This window comes from Mixophyes fleayi, chromosome 6 (genome assembly GCF_038048845.1).
Source record: "Mixophyes fleayi isolate aMixFle1 chromosome 6, aMixFle1.hap1, whole genome shotgun sequence".
Taxonomy (NCBI): domain Eukaryota; kingdom Metazoa; phylum Chordata; class Amphibia; order Anura; family Limnodynastidae; genus Mixophyes; species Mixophyes fleayi.
The window spans coordinates 103,061,472-103,079,938 of record NC_134407.1 but is presented as its reverse complement, the minus strand read 5'-3'; the positions used below and the strand labels follow the sequence as shown (position 1 = coordinate 103,079,938).

General features: G+C 39.2%; 1 protein-coding gene across 1 annotated transcript in view; it reads right to left on the bottom strand.

The window, feature by feature from the left end:
* LOC142095347 (heparan-alpha-glucosaminide N-acetyltransferase-like) overlaps positions 1-18,467 on the bottom strand; it is a 589,712-nt gene that overhangs the window by 17,896 nt on the left and 553,349 nt on the right. The window contains exon 18 of the mRNA XM_075178300.1: positions 8,916-8,986. Within this exon, the coding sequence (XP_075034401.1) occupies positions 8,916-8,986 (71 nt within the window). The remainder of the gene's footprint in view (positions 1-8,915; positions 8,987-18,467) is intronic.

Here is an 18,467-nt window from a genome sequence, read left to right as displayed (position 1 = left end):
ACTGATGTGGGTATGATGATAACTTGACCAATTGACACAACATGAGATTGTGTCAGTTTATAGTCTCTGCCATAATGAATGAAATATTGTATCCTAAATTTTTGTGCATTCCACAACTTCAAGCTCTGGGGTCAAAAAATTCACAGCTGTGATCCTCCCATACTCCTCCAAGTGCTGCACATAGTGAATACATTATATAAATTAAATAAATCAAGTAAGGGAACCTTTCCAGCATATACTTCTTCCTTGATAGTATTCATCTGTGATACTTTATTTTAATACTCCCTAAAAGCCATTTATCTCTCCATTGAAGGGCTGCCTACACCATCTGCATACTGAATGCTTGTAAGTAACTGTGTATTGATTTTCACTTCTCCTGTAAAGCTGTCAAGTGCCTTCTTGGGTGTAAGAATTGTGAGTACGAGGAGAAACTAGACAAATCTGCCACTTGTTCTTTTGGAAATCTATGAGTTAAAATAAGCTCCTTATGTCACTGCTATTCAAGAGGGCTACTCCATGAATCTCTTAGTGCAACCCTGCAGAACACATTATTAAAAAGAGCCTGTAAACCTCATGTAGAGTTGGATGTACATCTGTTTCTTTGCGTAAAATAAACATTTACGCCTCTCATCCGACAAATTCCCGGGTTAACCGGGTTCACACTGAACCCAGGTATGCCCGGGTCTCCCTGGCAACATCACAAGATGAGCTTTGATTGGCTCCTCTTGTGATGTTGATTATTTTTTTTTTTTTTTTAAACTGTTCAATAGGTCTCGGTGAGACCCGGGTTAAAAAACCATTCAGATTGAAGGCTACCCGAGTCAGACACGGGAATAGCCCTGCAAAAGTCCCGAGTTCAATTCCTGGGTCATTCGACTCGGGTAGATGCAGGGTTGCCGTTCATACTCAGCCTTCGACCCAGGTGGTTGGGGCTCCCCCCGGCAAAATCCCAGGTTTTTGAAGTAGTTTGAACGGGGTATTAGACGACCAAAACTTATTAGCGCAGCCTCTATGTGAATGACAGGCCGGGAGGAGCACCACTGTTATCAGCACGTGGCTTGTTTTTCCTGGGTTGAGCCCTTTTCTTTGCAGGCCGTTTAACCTTCAAAAGGACCACATATTACCGTTAGTCATAGTAATTGAATGTTAAAATAAATGTTTAATGAAAGAAACTGACACTTATCAGTAATAACATATCAGCAGGCATTATATAACAAACAGATCTGACAACATAGGAAGAATCTGGGGGCTGCAGATGAAGACTCAAAGGGCTGCATGTGGCCTAGGGCTGCCTGTTGCCCATCACTGCTCTAACAGGCACTTGAATTTAGTGTTATTGTGGGGATACATAGCATTCTCCAGGAACATGCCTAGCACTTTAGAAGTATCATGCCACCCCCAACCCCTTCTCTAAAACAGGCTGGCCCGGTAGTCACAGAAAAATGTTTGATTGTCTGGACAGTAGGAAAGTGTCCATCTAAAGTAGGACAGATGGGATCTATGCCATTCTGTAAAGTAGTGGACTCTATATTACTTCCCTACAAAACCATGTCTTAACATACTGGGCCAGATTCATCAAGGCACGTATCTGCCTTTTTTTTCCGTACCGTACGCAAAATCACTGCGCAACTAACGCATCATGCGTGCCTTGCTGAATTCTCAAGTTTGTCACTTAAGTTTGTATGCATGTGTTCAAATTGTCATAAAATTACATAGAAATGTCACAAATAAAGTTGCATTGGCAAATGTACAAACATCTGCACACCCAAAGGCTTTTTTAAACCAGCCTATAGAGTATTATGGTATATGTATATATGTCCTAGTCTAACACTTGTATTATGATGTGTTTGGTCCTCTCTGAATTATTATAGTGCTTTGATTATTACTCATCTATACCCTGCCTGTCAGACCCCTGAATGTAATTGCTTTTCCTGAGCATAGCTTCTGTACTAATCTTGAATTTGGCTTCTCATTCTGTACTTAGCCGTCTATATATTTACTGCCTGCCGTTACTGAAAATCCTTTTGTATTTCGGGTTTATTATATAGGAAACATGGGGCATACGTGAAACTGGCTGTTTTATTTGCTGCACATGGGACTAAAAAAAATACAGAGTATTTGGTATAACATGACATATGTAGGTGGGAGTTATAAAGGATAGAGTGGCAGATGGAGTAAGATGGCTCAGGTATGTTAACTTTTAGCACTTAATGAGCCAGATGGGAGGCTGATGTGTGGAGTACAGCGACTTAGCTACTCAACAAGTATGACTACAAAACCCCTCTTTTTCACTGGACTACTATGGCTGTCATTTGTCAAAACAAAAGTATAGTCCACAGGGCTCTACATTACTGAACTGGTGCTTATTAGTAATAAGCACCAGTTCAGTAATGTAGAGCCCTGTGGACTATACTTTTGTTTTGACAAATGACAGCCATAGTAGTCCAGTGAAAAAGAGGGGTTTTGTAGTCATACTAAAGCCTGTTTTTCCTGGAGCAGGAGCTAAATGAAGGAGAAGCAGCCATAGTGTGAATATTATCTAAACTACAACAAGGCTCACATGAACCATGATGGTAATAAGTTATTATCATTACCATTTAGCTCCTGCTCCAGGAAAAACAGGCTTTAGCGTATTTATTAGTCAATAAAAATGCAGGGTGCTAGTATATGCAACTGTATCTGGCAGCTATTTCGATTTCTGGTCTTAGTAAGTGGCAGTTCCATGGCAGGTAAAGTTATCCCTCTGGTGTGTGTGTAATCCTGGTCTATGAGGCTGTGTACAGAGATGGATACCAGGCAGTGTTAATAAAGGTTAAGCCCACCTGCTGGTAATATGTATTTAAAATTGTGATTTCCTATGTCATACCCACAACTTTATTGTATGTGAAATATATTTTTATACATTTCTTTGCACTCCACATTCCTACCAACTCCCTCTCCCCCCTCAGAGATAGCATATGTTTCAACATACCTATCCTTGATTACCTATCCCTTTGATTACCCCCTACAGTCAGGTCAGCCAACAATGGCTATGTAGCACACTGGTGTAACAGTTGAGTCTGGAGACCCAAAAGATGAGAACAGTGTTTTATATAACAGTTTAACTCAATTGATGAGGCTACTAATGGATGATTTTCTGTATTTTCCAAGTTTGTTCTTCCTTATCCAGGAACGCCTACCAGCTTCAAAGGAGCTGATCACAACAGGATGCAAAAGGAAGGAGACAGGTGGTTCTCATAACCCATGTCAGCCTCTTAAACATAATACCAACCAATGATTCTAGTTGTGGGGCAGTCACACAGCTACTCCCAGTGAGTCATATTATAGCAGGGTATATCATTTTGACTGGCTGAGGAATACAGCTGCTGCAGGCCTGGAATACTGTGGAAGATGAGTTTAGAACTGCAAGTACAGTTGGTCTACAGGTTTTTGCACTGTTATGTTCCAGCTGAAAGTTGAGCATTCGGTTGTAGGACATCAGGATATTCTAGGCTCCAGTCATAAGAAGACCAACCCTAATATCCAAGTCACAGATAAAGTATTTTCTAGTGTCGTATGTCTATCATTTATGTGTATCATTTTGTTCAATATTGTTATTATGTTTTAAGTAGTCCTAGAATGTGGTGATTTATAAGTTTATTTTCAATATAATAATGTTAAAATTATATTTTGCTGTATGTCTAAGTAGTATTTCACCAATTTAATAGTAGGCAGGATGATGGATACAAGGCTGGTGTGGCTACTTCTGTCTGTTGTCAGTGATAGCACTCTTGCCGTAGGACAAACTTAGAGAGATATCCCCTACTCCAGGATATTGTGAGTGTAAATGTATGACTTGCCAGAGCCTGGCAGGAAGTGAGGTGGTTGGTTATGCATTCTTGGAAGTTCCTGTTCTCTGTTCTGCATTATTGGTATTTATGTTATGCTGAATTGTCACTCCAGTCTTTCTAAACCTACATCTGCATGTTGTCCGAAGTTGGTAGTCATGGCTCAAGGTTTACGCTACATTAACCCTCTCTTATTTGATGAAAAAACATTACTGACAACCAGGGCCGTAACTAGGGCTGTGCGATAGGGGCGACCGCCCAGGGCGCAACGCTGAAGGGGGGTGCAATTTAGGAATATTTTAGGTTAATTTGGTTAAAATTGAGGTCTGGGGGGGCGGCATTTGTCTTTCTCGCCCAGGGCGCTAGAATTCTAAGTTACGGCTCTGCTGACAACTGGCTCCAGTTCAGGAAGGAATGGAAGGTATACTGCATCGCTGGGCAGTATAGTCAACAAAGAAGTATGAGAAATCAAAAAAGGTACAAGCATATACTATATTAAATATGGCTGGTGCAGAGGCAGTAGATAAAGCAAATACATTTGTCTATGAGGAAGGGAAGGATATATGATATGTTTACCTGTAAGGAATGTAATAATGGACAAATAATTTGATTTTGACACCATCACCAACAAACTAATCAGAGACAGAATTATTTGTGGTGTTCATCATAAAACTGTATGCACGCAATTGTTAAGAGAAAAGAATTTTACTTTAGAAACTACCTTTCACATCTGCATGCTTAATGAACAATCTGAGAGGAGTACAAGGGAATTAAGGAAGTCGTAAGAAGTATGTAGCACACACCACCACAATACATGCAATGCCAAAACTGTGGACGGCACCACCCACCTGCGCAAAAAAAATGCCCAGCCTTTAATAAATGCTGTAACTCCTGCTATTAATGGATTCACTTTGGAAAATGCTGCAGATACAAATACATAATGGCAACTAGCATGCCCAACACTGAGGGAAAGGCAGTCACATAGAGTCAACAAAGTGGAGAACGAGTCTGTATCAGAACCCGCCAATGCGATCTATTGTGAGAGTGTGGATCTGGTGGCTGAAAAGGGAGAAATCTTTACTAGCCTCTGTGTTAAACACATCGGAAACATACTGAAAATAAAAATTGACACTGGTGCCAAGTACAACATCATGTCAAAGACTCTTGCACAGATCAAACTCAGAGGCACTAATTGACGGGACAGATTCAGTAAACCTTATGTCATATGGAAGTCAAATCATTAAAACTATGGGCACAGCCACACTAGAGTTCAAGTGTGTGCCACTACAGTTTCACATTGTTGATCGTCACGTCTGACCACTACTAGTCCTTCTCGATAGCATTAAAATGGGCTCGGTACACCTAGGAACCAAAGTCCATATGGTACAAGAAGAAACTCCAGAACTCAAGGAGTTCAAAGATCTGTTCAACTGTGATACCATTGGTAAACTCTTTGTCATTTACCACATGCAATTGGATGAGTCAATTGTCCCCTCAGTCTGTGCACCCCAACACATCCCATTTCCATGAAGGACAAACTAACTGCTTGCTGAATTAGACTGCATGACAAGGCTAAGTATAATTACCCTAAAAGAGGAAGCAACACAGTGGGTCTCAGCCATGGTAGCTGCAGTGAAAAGTTCTTGTTGACATGCCTGAGGCAAAAATCTTTAGCAACCTTGATGCTAAATGCGGATTTTGTCAGATACCTTTAGACAAAGAGTCAGCCAGGCTCACCACGTTCATGACACCCGCTGGACTATATGCTTTTTTGCGTATGCCTTATGGTCTGACCACCGGCAGTGAAGTTCTCCAACAATGTATGGAAAAGCTGTTAGCAGGATACCTGTGTAAAATCATTGGTGCTGACATACTCATCTGGGGTCACAACATGCAAGAACACGATGAGCACTTCTGTCAGGTGTTCGAAAAGATCTGTGTCATAAACTTAAAGCTCAACCCAGACAAATGCAAGTTTTGCATGTCGGAAATTTGATATGTGGGTCATCTCCCCACTGACAAGGGGGTCAAGCCAGACCCTGAAAAAATGACAACCATTCAGAAAATGTCATTCCCTAAGGGCAACCTCAGTCTTCAGCGACTCTTTGGAATGACAAACTACCTATCAAAATTTGTTCCCAACTACAGTAAAAACTGGACTACAAAGATAGCTCCTACACCAAGATACAGAATGGTGCTGGCAGGAGCCACAGCAGGCTGCAGTTACAAAATTAAAACACATGTTAACAAGCCCTCCAGTACTTTAATGTGCATTTACCAGTGGTGATCTCTGCAGATGCCTCACAACACGGACTGGATGCTGTTTAACTCATGCTTACCAGGTCTTATAAGTTCGTTCTCTGATTGACTATAGGCTAGAAGATGAGGGAATTGAAGAGAGGATGAAGAGGGGAAGGGGAACATAGAGGTCGGGAAAGTTGTAAATCTGTACTGCCCAGGTCAAAATCGGACAGGTGACATCCCAAAGAGCCACACCCTTGTAAAAATAAAATAAAAACATTAAATGGTTTTAACGCCTCGAGTAGGTGGAAGAGGTTCATTTTGATCATTTCTTTTGAGTAGGTGGAAGGGGTGCATTCTGTAGCCAATTTATATAGAACATTCATGTCCTGCATGCTCTGTGATTCTGTTAATGTAATCTTTCCTAAGGTCCACTAATATAAACAAATGAATACAGGGTAATTGTGCCTCAAACTCTATGCTATTCTGTTATGAGAGAATTGCATTGCTAGGGAGATACGTAGAATAGGATCTTTATTTGGCATCAGATAATGTTTTTTGTTTTAGGCAGAATCCTATAAGATACCTGTTTGTACTGTTTGTGAGTAATTTTACATATCTACGATAAGCAGCTCCCACATTGCAATTTATACAAATTGTTTCATTATAGTTTTCTTTTGAGTTCATAATTTGATCTGTTTCATATAAATATCAACTGATGTTAACCTCACAAACATTGTTTACAGGGTCTTAATGATAGGGCTTCTGCAGTTAATGGAGATTGATTGTTTCTGGAGCACATACCAGCAATAAAGCACAGAAGAGTAAATAAAGGGCATGTAGTATGTCTCCTGCACAACTATTCATTCTAATACGGTATAAGACTTAATGTGTGCAGTACGTTCATCTTTCGACTAGTCTATAATCAAAGGAATATAAATAATTTAACTTCTAATAAAGATATTGATTCACTTGTCTGTATATTATCTATTGTCATTACATCATATATACAAAGAAATGTTTACCTGAATTATGTTTTGTCTTAAGGGAGCCACACTGTGTTTTCACAGCCAATAAGGATATTTTAAACATATTCATCCACAAATCGCAATATGTATGGCCCAAAAAAAAAAGTCATTGAGCATCTGATGGAGCGCGAGTAGGGCTGCTTAGAGGGAAAGGATGCCTACTTGTGACCTATGAAGGGTGTTAACTTAGGTTTTATTTTATTTATTGGGGAAAATAGGCTTATTTATTAATTGTGAGTCATATTATTTAATGTTGAGGATGGTTAAGAGGAGGTAATAATTAAACATGTTTTTTTTTTTAAGCTAATGTTGGAGCTAGTTGGTGGGAGGCAGGCATAGCATCACTCATTGCTCAGCTCACCGGGAGGCAATTAGTACCTATCCATTTTCCAAATAGGGCCTCAATATCCCAGGATCTTGAAAAAAAAGTAACTGAGCTTAAGTCAGCAGTACAGGCAGCGATTTTGGGTAACACAGTCAGGACTTTATGCCGACTGCAGTGAGCATCGGTAGTTATGTCCTGCTTTACGCTGCTCTACAATGTGTTGTAAGGGAAGGGGTTGAAAGGTGAACTAGTAGTGTCTGAAGTGAAAGCCACACTCCTTTGGAAGCTGGTCATGCCACTCCAGTATCATTGCTGTGTCCACACCAGCGGCACACTATTGCATTGTCCCACCTCTTGCTGATTTTACCATGTCTACGCCATAAGGCCACTTCCAGAATATTTTCCAGGGTCACATTAAGTCCCAATAATTTCTTTACTGATCAGGCATATTGTGGCAAGTTGAAGTGGGCAAATTGTAGATAAGTAAAGTAGGACGCTGGAGCACACAGATATGAAATTCAGCCTTGTACATCGCACTCACAAACAAAGGTTTCTGGATAGTGATTGATCATACTGATGTTTATTTAATAATACAATGTTATAATAACTTAATCTTACTATCACTGTCTAACAATATTGCAAAACACCACACTGGAAACCTATCACAGAGTTAGTTTGTTGGAGGGTGCTAAGAGGTTAGAAAGCAATCACAGCTCTCCAAGTAGAACTTATCACTATAAACTATATATCATGTTCAAAATAAATTTAACTTTTCAAAATAAATTCAACAATAAAGTATAGTTTAATGAATAAAATGCATCATTTGTAGCATATTAAGATGCATATAAACATTTTAAAAAATTTTATGCCTTGACACAATTATCACTTGAAATTGTGGTTTACCATTTCCAACAGTGTTGGAAGCATAACCCCCCCATAAAAGCAAACATAATTGTTATTATTAATTTTTATTTATAGGGCGCCACAAAGTATCCGTAGCGCCGTACAAGGACAAACAATGGCACAGTACAAGGTGAAACAGCACAGTACAAGTAACAGTAAGCACTATAACTCTGGGGGCTCAGGCACAGCATGAAAGAGAGGGAGGGAGGGGAAAAGTGAGTATAGGCAGGTAACTATGGCCCAAGAGGGTGGGCACGGATGACAGGTTGAGAGTCACTGAGGGGAGCGGAGAGAAACGAGAGGAGACAGAGGGCAGATGTTCTGTAAATGTCATAAAGTCTTCTTCTTATAGCTGTAATGCAAGTTATTTCTATGATTTACAAGGAAAAAGGTGAGAAGCTGTAGAAATAAATTAATATGGTTACTTGAGATATAACACATTTATTAACTTTAACACTGCCTCTGGGCACATCAAGCCCTCTTGATTATAAAAAGGGTGAATGTGAGGAACTGATCATGTTAAAAGTTTTATCTGAAAAACAACAAGGATTTGTTATAGCAAATGTTCCAGTTGGGTTCCAATGCACTTACCAAAGGTTTTTATTGATGGGAATAAATCCTCCGTCCCTTTCACACTTGGTTAAGATGGCCGAGATAATCCCCTGGAGGAAAAACAATACATAGAGGTAAGGATGGATGGTTGTACTGTGCAACTAAAGGGACATATGGTCATGCTATGATCCTAAGTGTTTTCATTGATTACACTGTGTACAAATGAATGGTTTAACCTCTTTGTCACCACAAGAGCATAGACAAAATTGACCTTCTAGTCCTTGCATGGCCTGCCGGTACTTGACATTTTATGCTGATTACGGATGTTCTTAATCCAAACAAACAATTAAGTAAACAGCTATTATGTTTTTCACAAAATGGGACACGAGGAGGTAGAAAGGTTACTACTGACCAACATACACTGGTCAAAGATGACTATATCTAATCTATAAAGTTACGGGCTGATGCAGAGTTAGTCGTTAGGTGGGAATAAATTGCTCTTATTTAAAAAAAAAAGCAAAGAAAAAAGCTTATATACAACCACATGCAGAGCCATGTAAATCATATGTTCCTGGTGTGCAAAAAGTCATCACCATTTGTGATTATTTGCACCTGACCTTCTTCTACAAGTCAGATTTGTATGTTTCTGCAGGTCTGCATGAGCCGCATTTGCACGAACGCACCTTTACTGTACTTGGCCACACAGATAAAGAGCTCAGAAACTCTGTATTCATTTCAGTAAAAACAAAATAATGGCTTCTCAAAAATAAAGCAATTACAGCAAAATAGAGGAAATAATTTTCCCCACATTTAGCTAAAAAATATCATTAAATATTAAATAACTTTGGCTATATTGAATTTTATGGCCTCTTTAAACACACTTTAACTATTCTCTAAATTGTAGTTTTCACAAATAATAGAATAGACAATGTGTAGTGATAAGAATTCTTTCCAGGGACTGTATCCTGGGAATAATATCATTACAAATACCATAACCCATTTTACTTAGTCTTGAGCATTGAGCAGAAAAGCACCACATATACAGTAGATGAGCAAAACTGGGGCAGAATTTTGCACAAATTGAATATCATTGCATGAGAGGCTGTCTTACAAAGGTGCAAAGTTCCTGTAATACAATGTTCATGATCCATGGAATGACCATTTAGCATTGTAGTTACATTTCATGGACTTTATATTCCATAAATAGAGCTGGGGCAATGAGGATGTCAATTAATTCTCTGCTGTGGGGTTTAAATTCAAGGTGGTGCAAAAAATAACTCCACACAGCACATTTAAGGCCAAATTCCACCTCAGAAACATGCAAAATCTCCCACCCAAATGCGCAATGAGGCAAATATTTCATGCAACAGTTTTGAAAATCCTTACATAAAAGTTATTATTGCTAAGTCTGCTTCTTATATCATTCATTATTAAAGGACATGTTGATCAGGAACATAAAGAGCCTACCAAGAATTTTTAGGTATAGAGGCCTACTTAAAAGGAGAACCCACACAGTGGGTCAGATTCATCAAGGCACGAATCTGCTAATTTTGTGTGTATTGTACACAAAATCATTCTGCGCATGCCCAGAACTGGGAATTAAGCCAGTAAACGCAGCTCTGTCCACTTAGTCTTCAAAAGCAAAGGACACTTACTACAGCCTATGATTAAGGGGAGTGAACGAGGCGGAAAAAGATATTTGTTCGTAGCCAATTTAGCTAGTATCAAACTCAAGCGCACACAGCCACGTGCGAATTCAGCTCTAAGCTCAGCAAAGTTACTTGCTTTTCTGCCGTATCTCTTGCTCCAGCTACAAAGCTAGTTTATATTCTAATAACTAGTGATGAAAGCCTCGTATGCATACTATATGTAAACAGGAGCAAAAAAAAATGCTAAATATGTATTTTATGTTCAGTAGACATCAACATCCTAATATATGTATTTGGAAACAAAAAAAAATATATTTTTTATACTGTTCGATCATTAATGCCTTTATTATTAACTGGTGGCATTAATTCTCTATACATATTTTTTTTCTGTGCATTCTTTTGCAAATTTATAATCCATATAGGATCCATATAGGATTTGGGCATATCATACATGTATCTTGAGATGCCTTGATGAATTCTGCAGTACGCAGCGCCTATTTACATGTGTTTTAAAATTAACGCACTTTGCTCTCCGTATGAGTGCTTTGATGATTCAAGCCCGATGTATTTTTTGTTACTTTAGAAAACCATATACCTACTGGATGCAAATTACTATCTTTTGGTGCTTTCTGGTAAAAAATGATATGTTAAAGATGCAGTACAAGAATTTTTTTTTTTTCTAAGGTGACCCCTTTCCCCTAGCCAAAGTTTCTCTGAGAGACCTGACTGAAAAACTGGTAGGGGAGGGGGGAGGTTTGTGAGCAAGTGGACCAATCACAAACCAGAATCAAGAGATTCATGTTCACAGATCCCCTTCTCGCTATTTAAGTTTGGTTAAGTGAAATTTGCTATATATTTTTGTCGGTAGTTGTCAAATAATATATATATCACCTCTATTTTGTCAGGAAACCTCTCCTAACTGCCCTTACCAGTTACAACCTGCACTCTGCACAATTGTGACTTGGAAGTGTTTACTGTATGCTGTTACACACGATTCCAGCACTCAATCTTTCTCTCAACGCACAGTTTACAAATTTGCTGAATCGTCCCCGAACAGCACTCACACAACTACACTCACTTCGGTTTGCCACCACCTGTTGAATAAGGGCAATAGGGCCCCAATATACTGCCTCCCAATGGCACACATTGAGCACTCCTTGTTTCACACAGCACGCACACACCAGCAATCAAAGGGTTAACACTTAACCCCTTTAAGGCTCATTGACACAAATGTACATGCAGGCACAGACTAGGTATAGCTGAACCAAGTGGAAGCGGAAATATCCCTTGAGTGTCAGCTACAGTTTGTTCAAGACTACTTCTAAGTTTTGACCTGTCTTAACTTTTCTCAGATATATCCGAGAAAGATAACTCACCCATCAATAAATCGGTCATAATCTCCCGCACATTAAAATACCAAACACGATGGAATTATAGCAATTTGACATACCTTTCCCAAAGACACGTGACCAAAGCTGTTCCATGTTACCTCTAGTACTGTAAAGCACAAACCTGTTGTGGTTTCTGTCCCTCAGTCTGGAGTGGCACACGGATTTCCCAAAATATGAAATAGAGAGCATAGAGAGCCCCCATGTGTTGCCTTTGTCTACAAGGTGTCACGCTCCAGTCTCGCATACGGGCACCTGTCTCGTTACCTGCCTCTCACAGACCATGAAACCGGCATACCATTGCATCACCTCTCAGAGCTGCTACGGTTCCTGGTACTCCTCAGCTGTTGACCGAGTTACCGCCGCAACTTCAGTCTGCTCTCAACTCGTGGCCTTTGTTGAACTACCGCTGTTCCAAATATCTCCATTACCATCTCCTGAGTACTACATTGTGTCAGCTTTGGTTCTTTCATCGCTACCTCTCAGAGCTGCTACTGTTCCTGTGACTCCTTAGCTGTTGACCGAGTTACCACCTCTACTTCATTCTGCTCTCAGCATCATCATCATCATCATCATCATCTATTTATATAGCGCCACTGATTCCACAGTGCTGTACAGAGAACTCATTCACATCAGTCCCTGCCCCTTTGGAGCTTACAGTCTAAATTCCCCAACACACACTCAGACACAGACAGACAGAGAGAGAGAGATATAATGGTCAATTTTGATAGCAGCCAATTAGCGTACTAGTATGTTTTTGGAGTGTGGGAGGAAACTGGAGCACCCGGAGGAAACCCACGCATACACAGGGAGAACATACAACTCCACAAAGATAAGGCCATGCTCAGGAATTGAACTCATGACCCCAGTGCTGTAAGGCAGAAGTGCTAACCACTTAGCCACCGTGCTGCCCCAGCAGGTGGCCTGTGTTGAACTACCGCTGTTTAAAGTATCTCTAATACCATCTCCTGAGTACTGCATCGTGTCAGCTTCGGCTCTCTCAACACTACCTCTCAGAGCTGCTACTGTTCCTGTGACTCCTCAGCTGTTATCCCGAGTTACCACCGATTCAGTCTGCTCTCAGCTCATGGCCTGTGTTGAACTACCGCTGTTCCAAATATCTCTATTACCATCTCCTGAGTACTACATCTTGTCAGCTTTGGTCGATCTAAAAGAGCAGTAGCCAGTAAGCATTCAGTTGCTCATGACCATCACTCAACCATTTCAAATTAGGCTTTAAGGTTGAGCATAATTTGAAACAAAGGTACATACGTTGAGCAGCTGTTTTGAGGGCACATTCCAAAACACTTAATTAAGGTTCCTAGGGGGGAAAAAAAAAATGTGAGTGGTGTGGAAACCTCAAAGCCTTGTGTTTACAGATGTCAGATTAAAAATAACAGAACTGCTTTCAAGAATGAAGGACCGTCATTAGAATCCTTCCTCTCCACAGTCACCTGCTAAGCTTTTCTGACAATCAGTCCACAGCTATCGGTTTCCTTCTGCAAGCACAGGTCATATATTAACAAGATAAATCTTTTTTTTAAGAATGAACTGACATGTCTATAATCATGCTTGTAGAATCATTTCCTCAGTCCATTTATTGTTATTGGTCACAGCCATGAGAAATACTAGGAGATTAATTAGTTTGAAGAACAGTAGAAGTGTTAAGTGGATTGACAAAGCTCAAAATGGTAATACACGAGAAAGAAATACCTTGTTTTTTCATTATAACATATTTTCTATGTTTAATATTGTAAAACATTAGAGCTTTAAAGATTGATCTAAGTTTGCTTCATTAAAGCATCAAATAAGAAGTTGTCTCATAGTTGTTTGGTAAACCAGAATGGAATGTTTAGGGAAGAAAGGTGGGAACTATGAAAAAGCCATTTTTTTCCTTTTGTGATATGATGTACCAGTTCCCATTTTTATGGACACGTGCAAGGTTAGCTCCAGTGCCAGTTGTAAGGGGAACAAAAATTTTAACCTTATGTCTGAAAGAGCTGGTCTTGGTATGGATGGATCAGAGTTTGACATCAGAGGCAGAATTAATGGGGCCTCACCCAGGTAAACTGTTTAGGCACATTTCCCAATAGAAGTACATTGCTTAGTGTACAGAAATCAATTTAGATAACAATAAAATAAAATGCAAGCCTGTGACACCAGAAAAAGACAGTCCTCTTACTCCCAGGACTTGATAATTGTGCAATGTTAAATATATCTTGGGCGTAGAATTTTTTGGGGGAAATAAAATGTTGGGTATGATCATATATTCTGGTGATCATTATGTATGCTGTTCTACAAAATAACAATATTACCAGCTGAAATGGATACTGCTTGTTCTTAAAAACGTAAATTTTTTTTTTTTTTTAAATTAACTACCTACCAGCACAGTAGCCTAAACGGCTTATTTATATTTCAAAAATGTGGGTAGAGGGTGTGCATATAATATTTGGAGACAGTGCCCAAGATGGGTGGCAAAAAGATCACTGCATACTGGAAAATGTAAAAGCAGAGAATGTCACTATATGCAAGGAAGATGTAAACTTTCTAGTGAAAGAAACAAATTAGTGCTCTTTTTAATATTACTTGATAACCTGAACCAAACACAAAATATTAAAAAGCCCATGCCTGTGGGAGGGCGAATAGTCCACGTGCTAGTGCCATTACAGTTTAGATAGTGGCTATAGTTTATAATAAAGTGCTTGGTCAACGTGTTATACTGTGCGGAGTTCCGCCAATCAGGACTCAGCACACGTTCCTTTGATGTTCTGTTAAGCAGCCTCATTGTACAGAATTCAATTAGCCGCAATGTTTTTACAGATATCTCTGCTGATTTATCCTCGCACTCCATAGAGGTGCAAGGAAAGATGAGCGGAAATTTTACCGTAGTAATGGTAACTCACAATAAGCTAGGTGGGCATTGGCATAGTGAGACCTTAGATCAGGGTTGAGTACAGCATTTTTCATGAAACTTACCATTTAAAAATAAACATTTCTTTTTAATATGTTTACATTTTTTAGTAAAACTTACTTGGAAGAACTGAAGCAGAGCAGTATTATGTAACCTGAGTGAATGGGGTTGGGTACGGTTTTTCAATTGCGAAAAACCCGACACCCACCAGACCTACAAATAAAAAGCGAATGTATTAAAAACCAATATTATTAATAGTTTTACCTGAAAACCGACTGTGCAGATCACCGATGGAGCAGCATGATGACCGCAAGTGATTTTGAATGAAGAGCTGTCCGGCACTACAGTTTAGTGTCATCGCGACTTCTATTAATGTTAATCTAAAGCGGCAATGTCGGGACCCCGCAGGTTAAGTGTTTAAACACTTAACCCGACATTGTCACTTTAAATTAACATTAATAGAAGTCGCAATGACACTAAACTGTAGTGCCGGACAGCTCTTCATCATCATCATCATTTATTTATATAACGCCACTAATTCCACAGCGCTGTACAGAGAACTCACTCACATCAGTCCCTGCCCCATTGGGGCTTACAGTCTAAATTTCCTAACACACACCCACGGAGACAGACAGACTAGGTACAATTTGTTAGCAGCCAATTAACCTACCAGTATGTTTTTGGAGTGTGGGAAAAAACCGGAGCATCCGGAGGAAACCCACGCAAACACGGGGAGAACATACAAACGCCTCACAGATAAGGCCATGGTCGGGAATTGAACTCATGACCCCAGTGTTGTAAGGCAGAAGTGCAAACCACTACGCCACTCTGCCTTTCCAGTCATTCGAAATCATTTGCGGTCATCATGCTGCTCCATCGGTGATCTGCACAGTCGGTTTTAAGGTAAGTCTCTTAATATTTACATCGGTTTTGAATACATTAGTTTTTATTCGTAGGTCTCGTGGGTGTCGTAATTGTGGTAATCGTGTTAACAATTACCACCGGAGTGAATGGTCATTTTGTGGTTGGCTTGAGCTACTGAGCAAATGCAATCCAATCAGTGCATGCTTTTCTAAGCATACAAATCTGATTTGGTAGGAAAGAGCGACTGTAAAACTTTGGTTTAAAAAAGGTAATTCCATTCAAAATAAAGACTATTTTGATATTTATTTGTGCTTTTGAATGTTGCAAAGGAATCATCTACTCCCAACAATTCTACACAGAAATATGTAAACATGTATGCATATATTTTTACCTATCAACATCCTATGTTTGGGAATTGGCACATGACTACACACCAACAACCTTTTCCTGTTGGGGTGTGGTTGGGTCACATTGTGGGTGTGTCAGAACACTGGGGGCGTTGCCAGCACTTCTCATATAAGCACTAAACAACTACACCCCTTCACTGCAGCATGCATCAGTGGCAAGAGTACAAGGCAGACAGACATACCTCCCCATATCCCCGGCAGTTGAGGCAAAGGTCTTTTAAAAACAGTATCCCGCCTAATTGCAGACAATTGCAAGTTATGTGTATATGAAAGTTTTTGATCTCTTATGAACAGATTATATGGCTCAAAGAGTGTCGCAGAATAAAGCTTGATAACAATACTGTGAAATCACATGGTTATTTTATGTGACATTTAGCAAGGAATGATGAGTTAGTAAAATAAATACATGTAGCATTTATATGACAAAAGTTTGAGGCTTCCACTATGCTCTGTTACTTCACAAAAATCCTAACAATGACAGTAAAATAACAGTACCCAAATCAAATGAAGGCAGGTTCTCTTATCTCTAGCGAGTTCTTTCAAGTTGGGAGACCTCTAGTGAAGAGCCATACTGAGGGGACTGTTATTAAAGAGGGAGCTGTCTGAACAAAATAGATTTTAAGACAAATTAGATTTTGCTCTGTGAAAAATTCACAAAATGACTGCCGTCTTTTTACCAAACGTTTTTATTTTACCACACACACAATTTTTTTTTTTTTTAAATCTTTAATGTAGTTTTCCTCCTTTGATATGGATCCTAAAAGATGTAACTGCTGATGTGTTCACGTCCAATTGTCACAACTACGTGAACATGCCCTTAGCTTGACCACCTCGATTCTGACTGGTGTAAGTCAACGATACACAAAATACTGTATATGGAGGCCTGCATAGGCATATTTGATGCTCACGTGCAGTGTGGAAAAGCGTATCTTACACAAAAATAAATCATGCAAATCCAACTCTAAATGAGCCTTTATAATTTCATGGGTAGTAAAAGGGAATAGATAAATCAGTATTTATTTTTGAATATATAGTCATAGGCAACATCAGTGGGGACAAAGTGCAGTCTGTCCATTGTTGCCTGCAGGAGAAGGTGTCACACACAAAGAGTACATCCTCAATGTCAGAGTTATTAATGACCCAGGTATCGCATAATCCAGCTTGTTTTTCATTCCCTTTACTCTTAGCTTGCCGTTTGTCCAAATGTGAACAGACAGAAGCTAACACGTGGATGTGTGAATATACCCAAATTTTTCAAAAAAGGAGCAATGGTATTGTAATTCATCTTTCTCTTTTTATGTATAATATTTATCATTTTGTGCAGTGCAGAACACGAAGGGCCTCATTTCTGATTGGTATCAAAGTGCATGGGTTTATGGGTTTACAGAGCAGTGTTTGCAGAGAAGCAGATGTTTGCACTGGCTGATGGGATGAGTTGTGTGATTTTTAGACACACTTTGGCCAAAGCTTTAAACACATAAAAGTGACATGCAATAAAGACAGTCCTTGATTATATTTTAGACAATAAAATAAAAGATTTAATAAAATAGTGTGTGGTTCTAAATTGGTAGGAGGTTGGGTTTTGATGTGACCTTTACACTTTTGTACAGGGTACTTTTCCTTATTTCTTAAATATGGTAAAACTCTGAGCCAATAAGAGGAGTGTTTCTTTTTAAACTTGAATTTTGAGAGCATAGATATTTGTAATAGCAGTATCAAATCAATCTGTAACAGATGGTTAATAATTATGTTTTATTGTTTTAATATTAATATTCTAGGAAAAGATATTTAAGGAGATTATTTTTGTGTTTTTTTTCTCAGTGATGTGTGTTTTTGTTTTAATTTGTTTAATTGATGTAATGTGATCCCTAGAGGTATCAGAGTTTGCACTCTCTTTTGTTTCTTCTTTTACTTGTTCAGATTTTCCAGATGTCCATACAACTTTCCGCACTCCCAGCTTACTGGAGAGTGGACAGTAGGTGTACATCTTTGTGTGCAAAGGGCAGACCAACTAAATGCAGAGGTGCAATAGCAAAGCAGTGCACACTGGAAATCGGGTCCAGAGTTTTTAAGCATATTTACTTTGCATAGTTGAGCTTATTATCTAATTTTGCCGCCTAGGATACAGGGAAACAAAATGTCTTGTCCAAGGACACAACGAATCAATATGGGGAATATTAAAAGTGGTCTCCAGCAAGTTTTCAGCATCAGTGGTACAACATTAAGTCTAAATGGTCACTCTTCCCAATGGGCGCAGGCTGACATTATGATACTGTATAATATAGTATTGTTATTTGGGTAGCTAGCCAGTTTGGAAATGAAACAAAACAATAGCATAAATTTAGTACCACAAGCAAATTATGTTCCCTTTA